The 17,598-nt window shown below is 51.1% G+C and overlaps 2 protein-coding genes across 3 annotated transcripts in view; one reads left to right on the top strand and one right to left on the bottom strand.

The window, feature by feature from the left end:
• Positions 1-17,598, bottom strand: part of UNC5A (unc-5 netrin receptor A) — a 98,213-nt gene that overhangs the window by 5,808 nt on the left and 74,807 nt on the right. Inside the window, exons 2-11 of one of the 2 annotated variants that reach the window (XM_084839361.1) lie at positions 13,094-13,315; positions 11,403-11,546; positions 10,640-10,743; positions 9,866-10,046; positions 8,992-9,159; positions 7,786-7,950; positions 4,778-4,966; positions 2,671-2,970; positions 2,160-2,247; positions 570-738 (exon numbers count right to left, since the gene is read on the bottom strand). In XM_084839361.1, the coding sequence (XP_084695487.1) occupies positions 570-738; positions 2,160-2,247; positions 2,671-2,970; positions 4,778-4,966; positions 7,786-7,950; positions 8,992-9,159; positions 9,866-10,046; positions 10,640-10,743; positions 11,403-11,546; positions 13,094-13,315 (1,730 nt within the window). The remainder of the gene's footprint in view (positions 1-569; positions 739-2,159; positions 2,248-2,670; positions 2,971-4,777; positions 4,967-7,785; positions 7,951-8,991; positions 9,160-9,865; positions 10,047-10,639; positions 10,744-11,402; positions 11,547-13,093; positions 13,316-17,598) is intronic. The other variant, XM_084839362.1, reaches the window with a different exon arrangement.
• The window catches only part of HK3 (hexokinase 3), a 74,628-nt gene that overhangs the window by 53,103 nt on the left and 3,927 nt on the right, over positions 1-17,598 (top strand). Inside the window, exons 20-21 of the mRNA XM_084839357.1 lie at positions 5,213-5,340; positions 12,047-12,197. Coding sequence (XP_084695483.1) covers positions 5,213-5,282 — 70 coding nt within the window. The 3' untranslated portion in view covers positions 5,283-5,340; positions 12,047-12,197. The remainder of the gene's footprint in view (positions 1-5,212; positions 5,341-12,046; positions 12,198-17,598) is intronic.

The following is a 17,598-nucleotide window of genomic DNA, read 5'->3' as shown; positions in this document are numbered from 1 at the left end:
TCTCTGAGAGATGTACCTTTTAATTAAATAAGAACACTTGCAAAACATAAAGTCACAAATCAACTAGAGCACCATACTAGAAGACGAATCCCACCAGAACCAAAAGGGAGAAGGCTAAAACACCTCATAAGGCAAAACACACCAATTGTTATAAAAATAGAGATTCAAATAATATAAATAAAAATATATTTAAAAGCCTGAGATAATGAAAAAAAGACCCCAGTCTTAACCTGGTGTCCAAAAGATGTTAATGTAGGCACCAGGCGAGCCTCTCTAGGGAAAGCATGCCGCAGCAGCCCCCCCACCCCCTGCCCCACAAAGAAGACCCTCTCCTTTGTGGCCACACTCAGAGCAGGGTCTCCATAGATGACTGTAGCACTCAGGTTCCTTGTCCCCACCAAAATTAGGAGAAGCAGAATACATTATGCAAAACACTGCTTGGTTTGCATAATTTATACAGGGTGAAGAACTGGGGTGACCCTGCCCAGAATTTTGCTTTTTGTTTTCTTACACACAGCCACGCAGAAGCCTTTGAGCTGCTCTACAACTGCCCATGGCCAAGCACTCACCTCCCAAGTGCCCTCACACGACTGCTTCTTGAGATGGAGACTCCAGGTCTCGGGGTTTGGCTCCACACAGTGGTCCATGGCTAGGATGACAGGCCTGGTGAGCAGCACCCCTGGAGGGCCACAGCTGACAATGGGACTCAGCAGGGTCTGGCAGCCAGCCAGGGGCAGCCTGAATACGAGAGAGAAGCATGAGCTGGGCAGAGAAGGGGCATCACAAAGCCATGCCTGGATGGGCCCAGCTATTGGGATCAGCTGCTTTGCCATTCCATTGTCATCTCCCTAGTGGGCCCAAAGATGAAACATGCTCTGCATCCCCACCAGTGCAGGAGGCAAACAGAATGAGGTTAAGATCAGTGTGTATTACCAACAACCCAAGAAGCGAGTAAGCTTCTGCAAGAGTGTCAAAGACTGGTATTGATACAGCGATCTTGGCAATAGCGGAAGAGCCCTAGTTACAGCTGACAGCTATAATCAGGAAATTCTGCAAGTTGGAAACTCCAGAAATGGTTCCAGGAATACATCGAACACACACCAGTGATGTTGTTAAACATCCTTCTTCCAAAGGAAAGCAGGTGCTGGTGGGGGAATAAATCTAGACCAGCCCAGCAGGTGAGTTCCTTAAAGGATTGCTAGCCAGTGGTTCACCTGTTCTCCATTGGGCAGTCAGACAAGGTCCTTTCAAGGCTGGCAGTCCCAGCGGCTTAGCTGACAAGGCTGCTATCATTTGTACTGCAGGGCAGGCCCGCTTTAGACATCCTAATCAAATCTATCATCTCAGTCCTCAGCCAGCACCAAAGGGATTCTCGGCACTAAATGTGCCATGACAGAAGCATGCTTTCTCCATTTGCTGTTGATGCTGCCCTGAGCAGTGGGATGCCAGCAAGAGTGGGTTGTATAGGGCCAGGACAAAAACATTAAAAGCAGAGAAAGGCAATTGATGGCATTTTTTTTTTTTTTAGTGCAATAAAGCTGCTGCAGTGCAAATTTGCCTAGAAACAGCTTGGTGGTCTTTATTGATTATATAGCCCAATCCTGAGGGCATGATCTGGATGTCCTTGCCATGGCTATGAACAGAGCCTATGTTCATGTGCAGCGCTCAGAATTGCTTCTGCCTTTATGAACTGATAACTGAATCTTATTGTGTGAAATTAGTTTTGTTGACTTCAGGCAAGTGTGTGCCTGATAAGAGGAGTTTGCAAACTCCTCAGGGGCGGTCTGGAGTTGCGCTTCTCAAAGGTAGATACGTCCAGCAAGAGGAGTCATTTTTATGCCAAGGCAAAGTTGTTTCATTTCTAGATGGAGGCTGGGGAGAAAGAGGGTTGTGACTACGGCTACGGAAGACATGGTTCTATGGCTATCATGCAAGCACTCAGCTCCAGCCATCTCGTGAGTCGAAGCAAATGTCTGCATGCCCATCTGCATGACTGCAGGCTAGCAGGGGCATGGTGCATACCAGTCTTTCGTAGGGACTCTCTGGGAGGTGCGAACTGGGAATATTCTGGCCAAAACCCAACAGAAACAAATTGCTCATACATCACTACCACCAACTGGATAGCTGGGGGTGGGATTTGCAGAGGGTTGGAGAGGTACCTCACATCCTCCTGCTTGTGCAGCGTCAGGTAGATTTCATAGATCTTCCCCCGTGGGATGGCATCAGGTGGGATGAGCAAGCTGACACCTTAAAAGGACAGAGACATTGACGCTCAGGGGGATATGACCCATGCAGCCTGGAGGCAGGCCATCTTGTGGGCCTAGGCTTGAAAGAACCATTCCACGTTCTCTCAAGCAAGCTGACCATCGATGGAGGGGCATCAGTCAAGGGCTGCTTGGCTGAATGAGGCAAGAAATAGGATGTAGGCAATTTCCCCTTAAGAGGGACCAGCTCAGAGCTGGGTCTGTGCTTCACAGCTGGAGCTGACCCCCAAATGTTCTCTCCTCCCATTCCAATATGGGCCACAAGGAGCCTCCCTCTCCCAGATATATGTGCTTGAGTGATGGTCCAGAAGGGAACTAAGAGCATCATAAAGCATCTTCACGTTGCACTACTGAGGCCACCCTCCCCAATCCCCAGCCATGTTGCTTCCCAACCCGCCAGCCTCACCTGTGTTGGGTATCATTAAACGTCCACCCAGGAAGTTGAAGGTTCCGTAGGCCATGTTGGCCCCACCCCTGGGCAAGGAACGGAAGAAGCTCTGGGTAGAGAATCGCGAGACGAAGTCCACAGGGTCAGCGCTGGGGGAACTGTGGTGCAGGGTGTGGCGTCCGCTGCCCAGCGGGCTCAGCAGGTGCCCATTGCCAATCTGGAACTTGCTGGGTCCATCCTGGCGTGGGCACAGTGAGCCCTGGTAGGTCATGGTGGTGGTGCTCAGGTCAGGCTGGATGGTGAGTAAGTGGGAGTTATCTGTATGTGGAAGTGGAAGGGGAGAGGAGATATTGATAATGGGACGAACATGGCTGGCAAAACTCTCCTCCTGGCAGAATGGAAAAAGGAGTTCTATCTTAGTGCTACATACAGAGCTCGATTACTTTATAGATGCAAATGCAGATATTTTGAGTCACCTCAGGTAGGTAGAGGCCTAATCACAAAGCATTATCTCATCAGACAGTGTTGCATAAAATACGTTAACCAGCAGGGGTAACAGACTGCAGCAATGACCCAAGAAACAAAGATCTCTGTTCAAACCATCACTTTATGTATTAATAAGGTTATGCATTTTATTTCCCAGAGACAATTTAAAAAAAAAAGACGCAGCACAATCTCCCTTTCAAAGCCAGGCTTCTGGGCTAATAGAGCTTACACAGTCCATCTGTGCGACCCAAATGGAGACCCACTGTCTGAGCTGGCTGCACACAACACAGGTGTCGTTTTAATGCCTGATATCACTTGTCAGGGTGTGAAGAGGTGAAGGTAAAGGTCATAGGTCCACACTGTGAGGTGACGATGAGGCCGTAAAAGAGTTGACAGAGTGATCAAAAGACACTTCCTCAACCTGCACTTAGAAGCACCTGAGCGGGCAGGGAGATCTTGTGAATTGGTTGGCAAAGGTCAGAAATGGAGCGGTCGTGATGGGAATGATGCTTGAAGCTTGTTGCTAAGCAACAGCCTTCCTCAACTCAGCACTCTCCAGATGTGTTGGACTACAACTCCCAGCATCCCCAGCCAGCATGGTCACAATGGGAGTTGGAGTCCAACACATCTAGGAAAGCTCCCATACTAGCACCTACGTATGATATCCCAAAGGCAAAACGGTGACACCTGTGTAGCAGCCGTTGGAACACTGGGCCTTAGTTACATCACGGGCTCCCTGGGTTTACGCTGTTGGTCACTGGGGCTGCTGACAGTCACTGTGGCGGAGATGTGCCAGCAGAGTCTCGCATCTGCATCCCAGCCTCGGCTTTCCCCCAGATGTTAATGTTTCTTGATCAGGGGGGAAACCATGTCCATGAACTAGTTCAGGAAGGTCGGAAGGATGCTTGGCGTGTGAGCTGGGTGGTTGGGCAATTAGAAAACCTTTCTTGCTGGGTCTGGTCCCCATCAGCAACAGGCCGCCCTTGGTGGTTAATGTCCAGCAGCAGCCAAACAAGCAGCGGCCTGCCCCGGAATGGGTTATTCCTGGGTATTTTAGCAGGTTCTCGCAGAAGATAGGAAGGGCTCATTTTCACCCTCAGAGAGAGCACCATTTGTTAGTGAAGGCAATGTTGAATTGTGTCAAGACGGATAGCGAGAGGAGAATCTCTGGCATTTGAGTGTCAGGCTATAACTGTAATAGATTTTTGGTGTGATCGTTGAGTCCTCTATGGAGTCCCACTGCTTATGTGACCCACCAAAAGAAGCCGTTCAGTGCTCAACACGCTTAGCCTTCAGGAGGTATATTTCCCCCCACCCCCGGTTGGACAGACTTTCCAGACAACTTTTGAATTACTGCTTGCTGCTTTGCAGGCTCCTTTACTACTGCACACCCAGCTCCACTGCTCCTTTCCTCTTCTGCTGGCAATCATAGAATCATAGAATAGTAGGGTTGGAAGGGGCCTACAATGAGGCAACACTAGAAACTCTGCTTGCACCAGCAAGAAGGAGAGGGAGGTGGGACTTGACAGAACACACAGTAGTCCCTGGCAGGCACGACCTCTGGGGTCTGACCTGACAACCCTGTTGTGCAGGCCCCAGGTATTCCCCCCTGCCGCCCCTGGACTCGAGTGGTGCTCACCTGCTTTGGTGGGCTTGATGCTGACTGGCTGGAAGCCAGCAGTGAGAATAGAAGAGTCGGCCACGTCAGAATCCAGCCCTTCCTTCTTGCGGCAGTAGACGAGAGTGACCACCAGGAGAAGCAGCACCAAGCAGACAGCCACAGCAATCAGGCCCACATACAGAGCCACGTCCTCAGAGCCACCGGTTCCTAAGATGGGAGGCAGGAGAATGGAGATGTGCAAGCTGAGCCCATGGTTGCTGGGTGTGACAACCTGGGAAATAACGGCATCTTTTTCTGGAGAAGGAACGTGCAATCCCGTTATCGGGGGGGGGGAGGACTGTGAGTGAGTGGGATTTGTAGGGAAGAGACCCTGAATCACACCTCATCGGCCTTCTCAGGTTGAGGCTCATCAAGAAGCTGGTACCTAAAACCTGCCTTTTACTTGCCTTGTAGGTGCAAAGGCAAAACAACATGCCCAGCCTGCTTCTGTGTGAGCAGAGCATTGGACTCACAGCCTCCTTGAGTCCAACATCCTCCTGCACTCCAAAGAGCAGTGGAAAGTCCGTCTTGGAGAGGAGGAGGTAAGGAGCAAAAGAGGTTCCCCTGGGACCCAGGGGTCCAGTTTCAGATTTCAGTGGGGGAGGGAGGTCACGATTTTCAGCAAGGTTTAATGGCTTGCCCATAGCTACAGGGTGCTTGCAGACTGAGGGCTCCTAGCGCTGCCAATCAGAAGGCATTCTGCAGCAGTTCCAGCTTTTTCTCCTTTATGGATTTTCTGGGGTAAGAAAAAAGTTGGAAGGACTGCTGGGAGAACATGGGAGGCTTATCAATGGAGGACCACCGGGAAAATTCTGTGCATGAGGGAGGGCAATGGCGCCATCAAAGCTTCATCTGGAAGTTGGTTGGCCACTGGGTTAACAGAATGCTGGACTAGATGGACCCTTGGTCTAATCCAGCAGGGCTCTTCTTATGTTCTTATAATGAAATTGCCAAACAAGCAGCACATTTTAAGAGCATTTGTTGAGGTTCCCTCTTATAATAACAATAGCAATGTTATCAGCACAGGTCTCTCTCTCTCTCTCTCTCTCTCTCTCTCTCTCCTTCTCTCTCTCTCTCTCTCTCTCTCTTTTATCAAAGAAATGTATGCCTTTGGCATGCATGCCCAGCACAGAAGCCCATTTAGGATGCAACCTTCCTTCCTTCCTTCCTTCCTTCCTTCCTTCCTTCCTTCCTTTCTTTCTTTCTTTCTTTGTTTATTACATTTATATCCTACCTTTCTTCCTCTTACAAGGAATCCAAGGTGGCGTACATGGTCCTCCTCCTCTCCATTTTATCCTCACAACAACCATGCTGGCTGGGGAATGCTGGAAGTTGTAGGACTTTTTTTTGTCTAAACATGCATAGATTGCACTCTTAATTGTTTATAATAATAGTAACAGTCTGTAGAACCAGTGAATTAGCCAGAAATTTATGTGCCTGTCAGAACTAACAATGGGTGTGTATGTCTGAAACACGGAGAAGGGCGGGTGGACGACTGAAACATGGGGGGGGGGGTGCACCCCTGCTGGAAAGCTTTTGTGGCAAAGACTGTTACTGGGAAGAAGGAAGGCTGGAATTGGGGTTAGAAAGACCCCTTCTGCTTCCATCTTATAATTTCTGAGGAAAAACAGCCAGCCTTTAATAGGGAGAAGGGATTGATGGCCCCTCCCCATCCACCATCTTGTTGATGCCCACGAAGGCTGAGGAAGCAGAAATGCACATCAAAGCTCCAGGGCCCAAATCCTGGCTCCGCAGCAGAGTGTGTGCATGCGTGTTGCCCTTTGCATGAGACATCCATCGAAAGACAGACAACACTCTTGTGTAAAGATGGGCTGGTTGTGAGGTGACTGGGAGAGGCAGGCAGAGAGCGAACAGACAGGCCTGTTGTGTGTGGGAGCGCAGCATTTCTGGGTTACAAGAACAGAGAGCCATGAGCACATTAGCCTAGTTTACGAGGTGCCATATGGGCAGGGTGGGTATTGTGTGTGAGAAAGAAAAGGAAGAAAGCAAGCGCTTGTGTGTGTTTTACGCGAACCAGCCCTTTGCCCTGCTGCTGTCCCTCTGAATTCTACCCCCGCCTCACGCCGCCAGCTGGGCCAAACTGTCAGGCTGAGGACCTCTGGGGGGGCGGGGGACACTGCTTCATTTCAACGGTAAGGATAGTTAATTTGATGTAAAAGGAAGAGCATGCCCCTAGGAGGCCTAACAAGCTAGGACAGTTAATGAGCCAGGATGGGACCTGTCACTCACTCTCCCACCCCAGCATGCCAGCACAGAGCTCCCCTGCCTGGAGGGCCTCTCGGAATTTGTGAGCTCCCCCTTCACCAGCACTTGCATGGCCTTCCTCTATAGGGGACAGTCCTCTCTGTGAGGAGGGCTGTCCAGCCCAAGTCTGGTTAAAAGATGAAGGGAGGGAGAGCAGGGAGGGGCCCTGAAGTAGCCCATCAACAGAGAGCACCTGGGCAGCAGCCTGAGCAGGCACACCAGTCACCTGGGTCACAGTCTTCCCCACCACGGTGAGATGTATGTGGTTAGAGTGTTGGACTGGGACCCGGGAGTCCTGGGTTCTAGTCCTGACTCAGCCATGAAGCTCACTGGGTGACTCTGGGCCAGTTATTGACTCTCAGCCTAAGCTACCTCACAGGGTTGTTGAGAGGATAAAAGGGAGAGGAGGAGGGAGGCCATGTATGCCCCCTGGGGCTCCTTGGAGGAAAAAGTGGGATATAAATGTAACAAATAAATAAATAAAAACAAATATTTAAATTATAAACCTAAATTTGCATCTATAAATACAAAATTAATCATGCGCAGGTTTGATGCAACCTCGTGTCCTCTCTTTGGTCCTCTTTGTCCGTGGTGCACGTCCCCTTCCTTGGTGATGCATGAAGAGTAGCCCCCCTGCCCACACTGCCACCGCCCCACCCCCTCCATCTCCAGCCACAGCACTCTGTCTTTCCCCAAAGAAGGCAGACGTGGCAGGGACTCACCATGACTGCACAGTTCACTGGTGCAGTTGCGGGTCTCCAGCTCTGGCCCCTGGCACTCGTCCCCGCCATTCCGGGGCACTGGATCCGAGCACTCGCGGCTACGCCAGTGCGTGCAATCTGCGCCGCACACTGACCACATGCTCCAGGCTGACCAGCCACCAGGCACTACCGGAGAGGGGGAGGAGGAGGCGGCACAGAGTAAGCAAAATACTCACTCAGAGTGTTTTCACAATGGATTCTCTCTTTTCCCCTCCGCCCCCAAGCAGATCTCTCTCTAGCCCAGTGCCCCTTCACCTGGTGCCCTCCCAATGAGTTGGACTACAACCCTCAGCATCCCCCAGCCAGTAGGGGGAAGCTGGGAGCTGTAATCCAACACATTGGCAGGGAGCCAGGCTGGGGAGGGCTGCTCTAGCCAAATGCTTGTCACAACCTCAAGGGCCCAGAGGACATGACTGGGCTACGCAAACCCTGCCAAGGAGTGGCTGGGTCTGTGTAACTCATGGCCATAAAAACCACTTCAGAACTCTAAAGGACTGATCCAAAGTGCTTTGCAGAATTCCTTTAGAGTTGTGACTGAAACCCGGAGTGGATTTACTGCCCCACTGACATCAGAGCCACCAGCCTCCACTGGCCTCCCTGACAGGGAAAGGGAGGCCTTCCCACCTTTGCCACACGCCCCAGAAGGACGAGGTGGGGTGGGAGCCCTCAGAGATGGGAGAGGACAAACACAGACACATGGATGGGTCGGTGGGGGAGGACAGGTAGAGCAAAGGGGAGGGCAAGGGCAAGGCCAGCTGCCCATAGGACCCTGGGTTCAAAAGCACAGAGGACAAGGGAGAAACACATCTCAGGCACACTGTTCCAGGTCGGCTGTCCGTTCAGCAGGGTTGCTTTGGGGGAAGGGCAAAGGCAGAGGCACCACGTGGCTGCAGTCGAGGGCATAGGCAGAACTGTGTGGAGGGTGCCCCCCACCCCTGGACTGGAACAGAGGAGCGGCATAGGAACTGCGAATGGAAGATTGGAGCAAACGTGTGTGGCTCAGCCTATTCTGGGTGAGGGCCAGCTAAGCATTTCCGCCACTGTTGCAGGCAAGCAGGGGTGGGGCACGGGGAGGGTGGGGGGCTGAGGTCGGGTGCTTGTGGGGTGGGGAGTGTGAACAGCAAGGAGAGCCCTGGGGGCAGGTGCACAGCGGTGGCGGGGTGGTACCTGGGCACAGGGTGGCGCAGGAACTTTTCTGCACATTCTGGCCCTCACAGAAGGCCCCCCCGTTGAGTGGCGTCGGGTTGGTGCAGCTCCGGCTCCGCTTCTGCCAGCCCCGTCCACAGCTGGTGCTGCAGGCTGACCAGTCCGTCCACGTCGACCAGCCGCCATTCACTGGGGGGAAGGGACAGCATCAGCTCAAGCTCCCAAAGACGGTGCCCTGGTGGGGGGGCATGGGCGGGAGCGAGCTGCCACCCCCACGGGGAGCAGAGTGCTTTCCAGGCCTGGGGAGGGAGGAGCCCCGCCCTTCCGGGTGCCTGGGGGCAAGACGGCCGGCTCTGAGATTCATGCTTCCCTCGTGTGTGTGTGTGCGTGTGTGCGTGCGTGTGTCTGTGTGTTTGTGTGTATGTACAGTTTGGGGAGAATACACAGGAAGACATGGGGGGTATGCAGGAGGAGTCACAAGCAGAGGGGCAAACACTTGGAGGAGTGGGGAGGGGGCCATGCAGCTTTCCCCCCGGGATGCAGCAGAAGCATCACTTGCTCCCTTGCCACGTTCACAAACCCCCCTTCCTGACGACTGGCGCTCCCTCAAGCCGTGTCCCTCTTTCAGAATGAATTTCTCTCCAGGGTGGGGGAACACAGTCCTAGCAAAGTTCCTTCTTCATCGCACCCCAAAAGCAGCTGGGGACACCCTAACCCATCTTCCCCCTTGACTTACAGCTGAGCCCAAACTCTGGTGCAAGGCAAGGTTCAGGCATCCAAGAACACTGGATTCCTGCCCTTGCCTCCACCCCGGGGGCTTACGTAAAGAACGCCATTTCCCACTGGTCCCCTTTTCCTGAAGGCTGCCCGCCCCTACCCCCTGATGGGGGCCTACCGTAGACAGTGACAGTGGCAGGCGAACTGCGGCGGCGGGCCACAATGTTCTTGGCCACGCAAGTATAGTTGCCCGTGTCGGCCAGGCGGGCCTGCTTCACCACCAGGCTGTGCTCCAGTGTGACGTAGAAATTGGGGTCCAGAGTTGGGTCCACAAGCTCCTCATTGCGCAGCCACTCCACCTTGAAGAGAGACGCAAGCCACACATGGGGCAGGAGGACTGGAGTCTGGCTACACGGGAGCCATTAAAGCGCATATATGGAACCTCTGGCCCACAGGCTTAATCTGGCCTGTGGAGGTTCCACAACGGGCCTGCGGAGCCTCCTTGGGTTCCTCCAGGGGGTGGAGCGTAACGTCTAATCCCCCATGAAGGAATCCCCACAGTTATCTCTGACAATGTGTCTGCAACGTGTCACTGAGGGACACTTCTCCTGGCACTGACCTAGAGAGGGAGAGATTGACAGGGCAGTCAGCACCAGGGGAGCTTAGGGAGGCCCCAGAAATGTGAGTTAATGAGCTCTGCAGAGAGATGATCTGGAGTCAATTGAGCACCAGTGGTGAGCATGGCAGGGAAGAGGTTGCCACAGAACAACTCTGGATGCAGCACTGCAGAATGGCCAAGCCCAGGGTGGGGGTGGGACGGGGGCCCTACGTTTGTCAGTCCCCCTCAAGCTGCTTGGGGCTTATTACAATGGGTGGGCTTCATGGGCCACTCTGCCCTATGGCTTCCTCGTATTACCCAGAAATAAGCATGGGGTGGTGGTGGAATACTCACCTCAGCTGGTGGGATCCCCTCTGGAGGGCGGCAAGGCAACACAATCCCCTGCTCAAGAGAGACCTCTTTGGCCACTGGCTCCTGCTCAAAATTCTTCCGCAGATCTATAAAGAAGAGAGGCTCAGAGTCACGCAAGACCCCACCTCCTAGTAGGCTCTTTCTTATCTGATCCCTGCCAACGCCAGTGCCTGGCTGGGCATACTCAATTTAGCCATGAACGGCCTGTTGCTAGGCGCCAATTTTCAGCTGTATGATCCAGGCCATAGCTTATCTGAATACTCATCAATAGTACTGAATGCCAAAGAGCCCCTGGGTAAAAAGGCAGGTGGGGGTGGGTGAATGATGGTAAGGCTTGAGGAGAGGGATGGTGGATGACCTGAGGCCCTAGATGGCTTCCTCAGGCAGCCAGAAGGATAAGTGGAGTGTCACTCACAAGTCGGAAGTTGGAGAAATCTGCAATGGATTCAAATGAGTTTGGATTTCTATGCACCTGACCTGTGGATGCCACGGGGGACCAGCTTTTTCCAAGTCACGTCGATTCCATGGACTTGCGGCCCATTTTTTTACTGGGAGGTTGTGCAAATTCACATTTGCGCTAATGTGTGCATGCGCTAATGCGCACTTGCGCAAGCGGAACAACATTTTCTTACATCCCTAAAAATAATCTGACTCCATTGATGAGCAAACAATGGAATGAAAATGCCTGACAAGCTGCGAAACAAAGACAGAATGGATTTGACAAAATCCGTACATTTCTACTCACAAGCAATGCGCACGTAGGCCTTCTGGCTCTTGGTGGTGCCAGAAGAGCTCCAGGCAACACACTGGCACCAGTACTCTTCCAAGCCAAAGATCTTCTCCACCTGCTGCCGTGAAATGTCAATCCGCACCTCCATGAGGGGCAAGCCTGCCAAAACGTCAGGGGGCAAAGAAGCGAGGGAGGAAAGAGAGATCAAAGGGTGGAGGGGCTTGAGGCAGGACTGTGTCCATGCCGCAGCTCTGTGGAAGTGCCAGAAATGTGCAGGATTTAACTTCCGGAGGACTTCAACTTTCACTTTAACACCCCCCCCCCAACCCAAACAGGTTTCTAGCCCTTATAGTTGTAAATATACACTTGGAAGAGTGTGGGCAAACCCTTTGTGACATCTCAGAGGCCAGAAGGGTTGCTGCTAAATATGGTTTCTAGTAATCAGGGTAAGGGATTCAGTGCCCTATATAGCTCCTTTCCCCTCTCCATGACTAGCAGAAGCATGATAAATAATGCAAAACAGTAATCATCACAGAATAAATTATGTAAAGCAAGAGAAATTATGCCAATACACATCATCTATACCAGTTGCAGGATCTAGTTTTTCCTGCTGCAGAATTTTTGATGCAGGATTCTTTCTTCTTCTTTTTTAAACACAGAGATGATAGGATGGTGGCACATCATGACCCCACCACCACACCATGCAGCCTCCTCAGACAGCTGCTCCCCAGCCCTGAATGCCCAGCTGAGGCCCTGGCTTGGTACTTGTCTTTGTTCTCAGAATGGCTCAGAAGATGCACAAGGGGACAGGTAATGATCGAGTTCTTTTGGCAATCTTGATTGTCCATCTTCCTTGGCCTGGCCAAATTATAATCTGTTAGGGTCATATCCTGCCATTTGGATCTGGTTCAGGCCAAGATGATGGGCTGGAGTCTAGCTGGGAATGAGATGGACACTGAAAGAGCTGGCTCACATCCAGCGGGGAGGATGGGTGCAGCCCCAACTGTACAGCCCAGGAACTGGGGGATACCGCTATCAATGCTTCCGTGTATGGGCGCAAGTGGATGTTGAAGAATTTGGTAAGCTCTGGAACACTATGGGCCTAGGGTGGCCATGTGACCTCTTTTACAGAGGACTATCCTATATTTGAAGGCATCCTCTGTTTGAAGGGCTATCCAGTCCAAACTGGGTTTAAAGATAAAAAATCATCAGAACTGTTGCCCATCAAGAATGAGTAGCTGGCCAGCAGACTGAACAGGCAGGGACACAGATTAACTGGTCGCAGCCTTCTACACTACAGTGAGATCTGCTGCATTTCTATTTAAATTATCATAATTATTTCAAAATTTGCATTTATACATGCATGTGCAAATCACTGCCCTCTTTTCTGGCAATGCGTTTCCTCTTTTTTGGCTGTTCATAAGCGGCCACCCTAATGCTTGAACTGGCTTAATGCTTCTTGCCTCAGCGCTGGAACCGTCATCCTGTGAGTAGAGCTGGTGATCTCTTGACTCTCAGCGCCCTCGGCAAACTACAAGTTCCAGGATTCTTTGGAAAGATCTATGGCGGTTAAACTGGTATAAACGACATACTGGTGGTTTAGATATGCCCCCACTTGGTACTGGGACAGAAACGGGCAGTCAGCCACCTGGCCATAAAGCTGCCAATGCCTCTGCTGCCCTGGGATGCCCCCTCCCAGCGCTCACCCGTGCTTTTGTCCTTGCTGCGCTGGATGAGGTGGTCACCCTGATGCACCCACTCGCCATTGCACTTGAAGTAGATCTGGGTGGCCGGCATGGCCTTGCAGGCCAGTGTCACTGGTTTGTTCTTGACAATGTAAACATCCTCAGGCTCCAGCAGGAAGTGAGGGAGCAGGTCGGAGGCAGAGCCAGGCATAGGAATGGGCACTGTGGCACTCTGCTGGGCACCTGGGCAGGATGGACAGAGAGGAGAGGGTTAGAAACTAGCATGGTGGGAACCTTCAACCGGGCTATGAAGAATCTGGCTTCCGCTATGGGACCTGTGTCAAGGGAAACAATTCCTCCTCACTGTGATGGCACAGCCCTTTATTCTACATCCCGAGCACAGTCAGTACAGTCCCAATGCCTTTGCTCTGCTGACCCACCACAATCACTCTCCTCTAAGATCAAACTTCTTCAGCTAAAGGGCATGGCTTCATCGCTCCTTCACCGTAATCAGTGCAGCAGCAGCTCTTTGGGGATCTTGGCTAATTATACAGTAACAGCAGTGGTTATGGGTTGTGTATAGAATTCTATTACACCCTTACTATAGTTCAGGGGTGGGCAGAAAGTAGGTCTCCAGATGTTCTGGACTTCAACTCCTAGCATTCCTGACCACTGGCTATGCTAGTAGATGCTTCTGGGAGTTGAAGTCCAGAATATCTGGAGACCTACCTTCTGCCCACCCCTTAGATGGTATGGAGGAACCTTTGGCTGTGGACATGCCTTCTGATGCACCACTATGGTTCGGTCTACTGCGATGCTTAGATACTTAACATACATTCCCAATGGGAAATTGACACGGGCTGCCATGAATGCCATTTTTCTTGGTGGAAAGGCAGGGTTAATAAATAAATAAATTGGTGGTATACTACTGGCGTAAATAGTTCCTGTAAACACTGGCTGTATATATGAGGTGCCTGAGTGGTAAGGGTAATTGCTGAGACAGCTTTTTGGGACTGGTAATGCCCCTTGGCTTTGACCTACAATCACCTTCCATTCCGTCTCATATCTTCATTAATGCTCTTTAAGCTTGACTCTCAGCATCTTCTTAGATAAGCCTGGAGTCTGTTCTTCACACTCAGCCTGCCAATTTCCCTTCAGTCTATTGTTGAACAGCCTGTGGTATTATTGTGATGTGCAGACAGAACTGATGTCCAGATTTAGACTCCTATGTCTGTTCTTTAAATTCAGCTCAGTAGTTCCGGGGAGCTGAAAATGCAGACTGGTGATAGGCTGAGACAAAACCAATCGATGTAATTCACATTCCTCCAGTTATGGCAAGGTAGAAACAGATCCTCTGTCTCACTTAAGGCAACCACATACCCTCCAAGATTTGCTAAGTAAAATATTTGCACTGTTTTTTATTTGTCATTGGCTTTTGCTGGGTCTGGGAGAGGGGAAGATGAGATTTAAGCAATGTGACTGGAAACTCTGTGATAGAACAGCGTATTGCTGCTCATCCTGGGGCTCCTGGGATGGGGCAGGCTATAGGCTGAAGAACATAAAAGAAAATAAATAAAATACAGACATGCTCATGCAGAGATGGCAACCACTTCAGTGGGGTTTGGTGGACAATGTGCTTGCCATTAAAGGAGTCTGGAAGCCTTAATTTCAAAGTGTTGATTGCCCTATCATCTAAGACATACATTTAGGCTGCAATCCTGTACTCACTTACCTTGGAGTAAGCCCCATTGAACTCACTGGGGCTTACTTCTGCGTAGACACATATATCAGTTTGCACTATTAGATACCACATATTTGCATATTTTCCCTCATGTTCCAAACACATATAACACCCAAATTCTATAATTTCAGATATTTTTAAAAGTACAGTATATACTGACAATAATTTTAGGTTCAACCAAAATACAAGAAAACTGATACTTTTAACCAGCTGTTTGGAAGATAATGCCAGCTACTAGCAGATATATTGAGAAAATGGACATTAAAGCCATTCAAGTTGTGTGTGTGATATACAATTAATGCAACCCCCCCCCCCAAGATACATCATTTGCCACTGTGCCCTCATCATGGAATATGAAGCAAAACCCTCTCTCTTTCTCTCTTCTCTTCCTCTTTCCTGATACATCACTGGTGCCCCCTTTGATAGGCTTACACAGCTGGGGCTGCTGACAAGAGAATCCCCCCCTCCCAGCCTCCACCGGGGCTAATCCATCACGGCAGGAAATGCCGCACAGCATGCGCCCAGTGAACCTGCGCAGATCCCTCATGTCTGCATTTAACTGCTAATGAAAAAGAAATGTAGTGTGACCAATAAGGGACATAGCTCACTTCTCCGGGGGCCTCGTCTCGTCATGCCACACTGAGCAGAGCATGCTGCCTCCCCTCTGCCCCCTCCTCTGCCTCACGGACGCCTGCTGGGCCTGGTGTGATGGCGTCTCAGCAGGGCAGCGCAACGCCACAGCACCTGTGCAGGACTACGCTCTGGCCATGTCCTGTTTGTCTGGGGCAGGCCAGGCCACACCTGTTTGAGGAGGGCAGGCAAAACAGCCACCCTACCTAGAGAAGAGTACTTATTCTCCTATGGAAGGAATCTGCAAAGCCTAGAAGGGAGGACTGTCTTTCAACACCTGGGAGACTCACAAGAGCATCCCATGGCCTAGTGCTGCCAACTTCCCTGGTGGTGAATCTTAAGCCATAGCACACACCTTCCTGCCAATCTGATGGTGCTTCTCCATGCTGCGGGCATCTGTCACTACCACAGCTTCAGTTCCCCACTCACAAGCCTTTGCCATCGCTTCTTCTTCTCACTTCCCCATGTATCAGAGCACAGGGCTCCTGTACCTTAGCATAATGGTTGTGTACAAAAGGGAATTTACAGCCTTTGCATGTTTTCTTCCCCCTGCGGCATTACAAAATGAGCAGCAAGCAACAACTGCCAACATTCCACCTTGTAGACAACATTTAAAGGAACAGGAACACTGTTCTCCTTTGCATCGAAGTCCTTCCCCCATTAGTTACCTCCCCCTTTTGTTGCTGCTTCTCCTAGATCCCTCCCACCCCACCCCTTCTCTTTATTTCATGGCCTCAGGCCAGTCTGCTGCTTTTTCCCTTTCCTCTCCCAGCATAAGCCTAATCCTTGGAGACACTTGATAGCTTGATCTGCATGAACAATTCCTGCAGCTGCTACCACCATCATCACCACCACCTTCTCCCACTCCCAAGTGTGTTTCTGCTGGAGAATAGTTCATGATACACAGGTAGTTCCCAAGCTTCAATTGAGCCATCCTTGGCAATGAAACTATGGCCACCATTCCCACACAAGTTATGGCGGGGGAGGGGGCAACTTCTGGCCCTTCAACATTTTGGCCTACAACTCCCATCAGCCCAATGGTGAGGCATGATGGGAGCTGTAGGCCAAAACATGACAGCCACAAGTTTCCCACTCTGGCCCTATGGGATGGGAGCAACTTCCATGTGCTGTGATCCCACACGTGGCTGGGGAATACCATGGGGTAGGGCTGACCGTGTGGGTCTTGTCCTGTAGGGTGAAGAGCAACTCTAGATTGGGGTGGGGGAATCCTATTGGAATCATCCCCTCCCTTTCACAGCGCTGCAGCCCCAATCCAACTCCAACTCTCTCCCAGCTGCATTTGGCCTTTTTAAAAACTGTGAGAGATCTGGTCACAGGTTTCCTGCCACCATATCTACATTGGCCATTAGGCCATGGGAACCCAAGCTGAAATCCACACTCAAGCACAATGCTTGCCTGGTGACTTTGGGCCAGTCACTATCTCTCGGCTTAACCCACCTTACAGGGTTGTTGTGAAAATAAGGAGTAGAACTGTATACCATCCTGACCTCGTGGGTGGAAGGGTGCGAACAAAAGGTAATTAAAATAGACTAAGTGAGTGAAAATGTTGATGACACCCATACTCCCAACAGCCTTGTGAGGTAGCCACGTTTATGTCCAGCGTGCAGTTCAGAGACTGAAGCCAAGGAACAATGAGCTTGCCTATGATCATGCAGAGAGTGCACAACTGAGAGAGGCTCTAAACCACGGGCTTTTTTTAGCCTGAGGGGCAAATTTCAGGGTGGTGGGCGGGGCTAAGGCAAAAGTGGTGGGGCCAAAATAAGTGAAGCAGGAAAAGTTAAGACACTCCACCAGGTTGTCTATGTGTGAAAGCCTACATAGGATGGAGCCACTGTAAGGGAGGGGCATCCCTCTGAAGCTACTCTGGCCAAGAAGTTCTTGTTCAGACTGCTGGCAACTTCTCTAACTTTTCCCACTTCGCTCTGTAACGGACCCTAGCATCTCTCAAGTCATGCTCAGATTCATTCCTGACAGAAGGGAAAGGTGTGTGGCCTTCAGAGGGCCAAATTAGGACCCTGGGATGGCCAAATTTGGCCCCTGGGTCTAAGGTTCTGCACCCCTACTCTAAACCCACCTCTGGTCTCAGTCCAAGTTCAATATAAGAACTTAAGAAGAGGCATGCTGGATCAGACCA

The sequence above is a fragment of the Heloderma suspectum genome, chromosome 2, assembly GCF_057233095.1.
Source record: "Heloderma suspectum isolate Gila_16-S chromosome 2, 16-S_ref, whole genome shotgun sequence".
Lineage (NCBI taxonomy): Eukaryota > Metazoa > Chordata > Lepidosauria > Squamata > Helodermatidae > Heloderma > Heloderma suspectum.
This window is presented reverse-complemented; position numbering and strand designations above follow the sequence as displayed.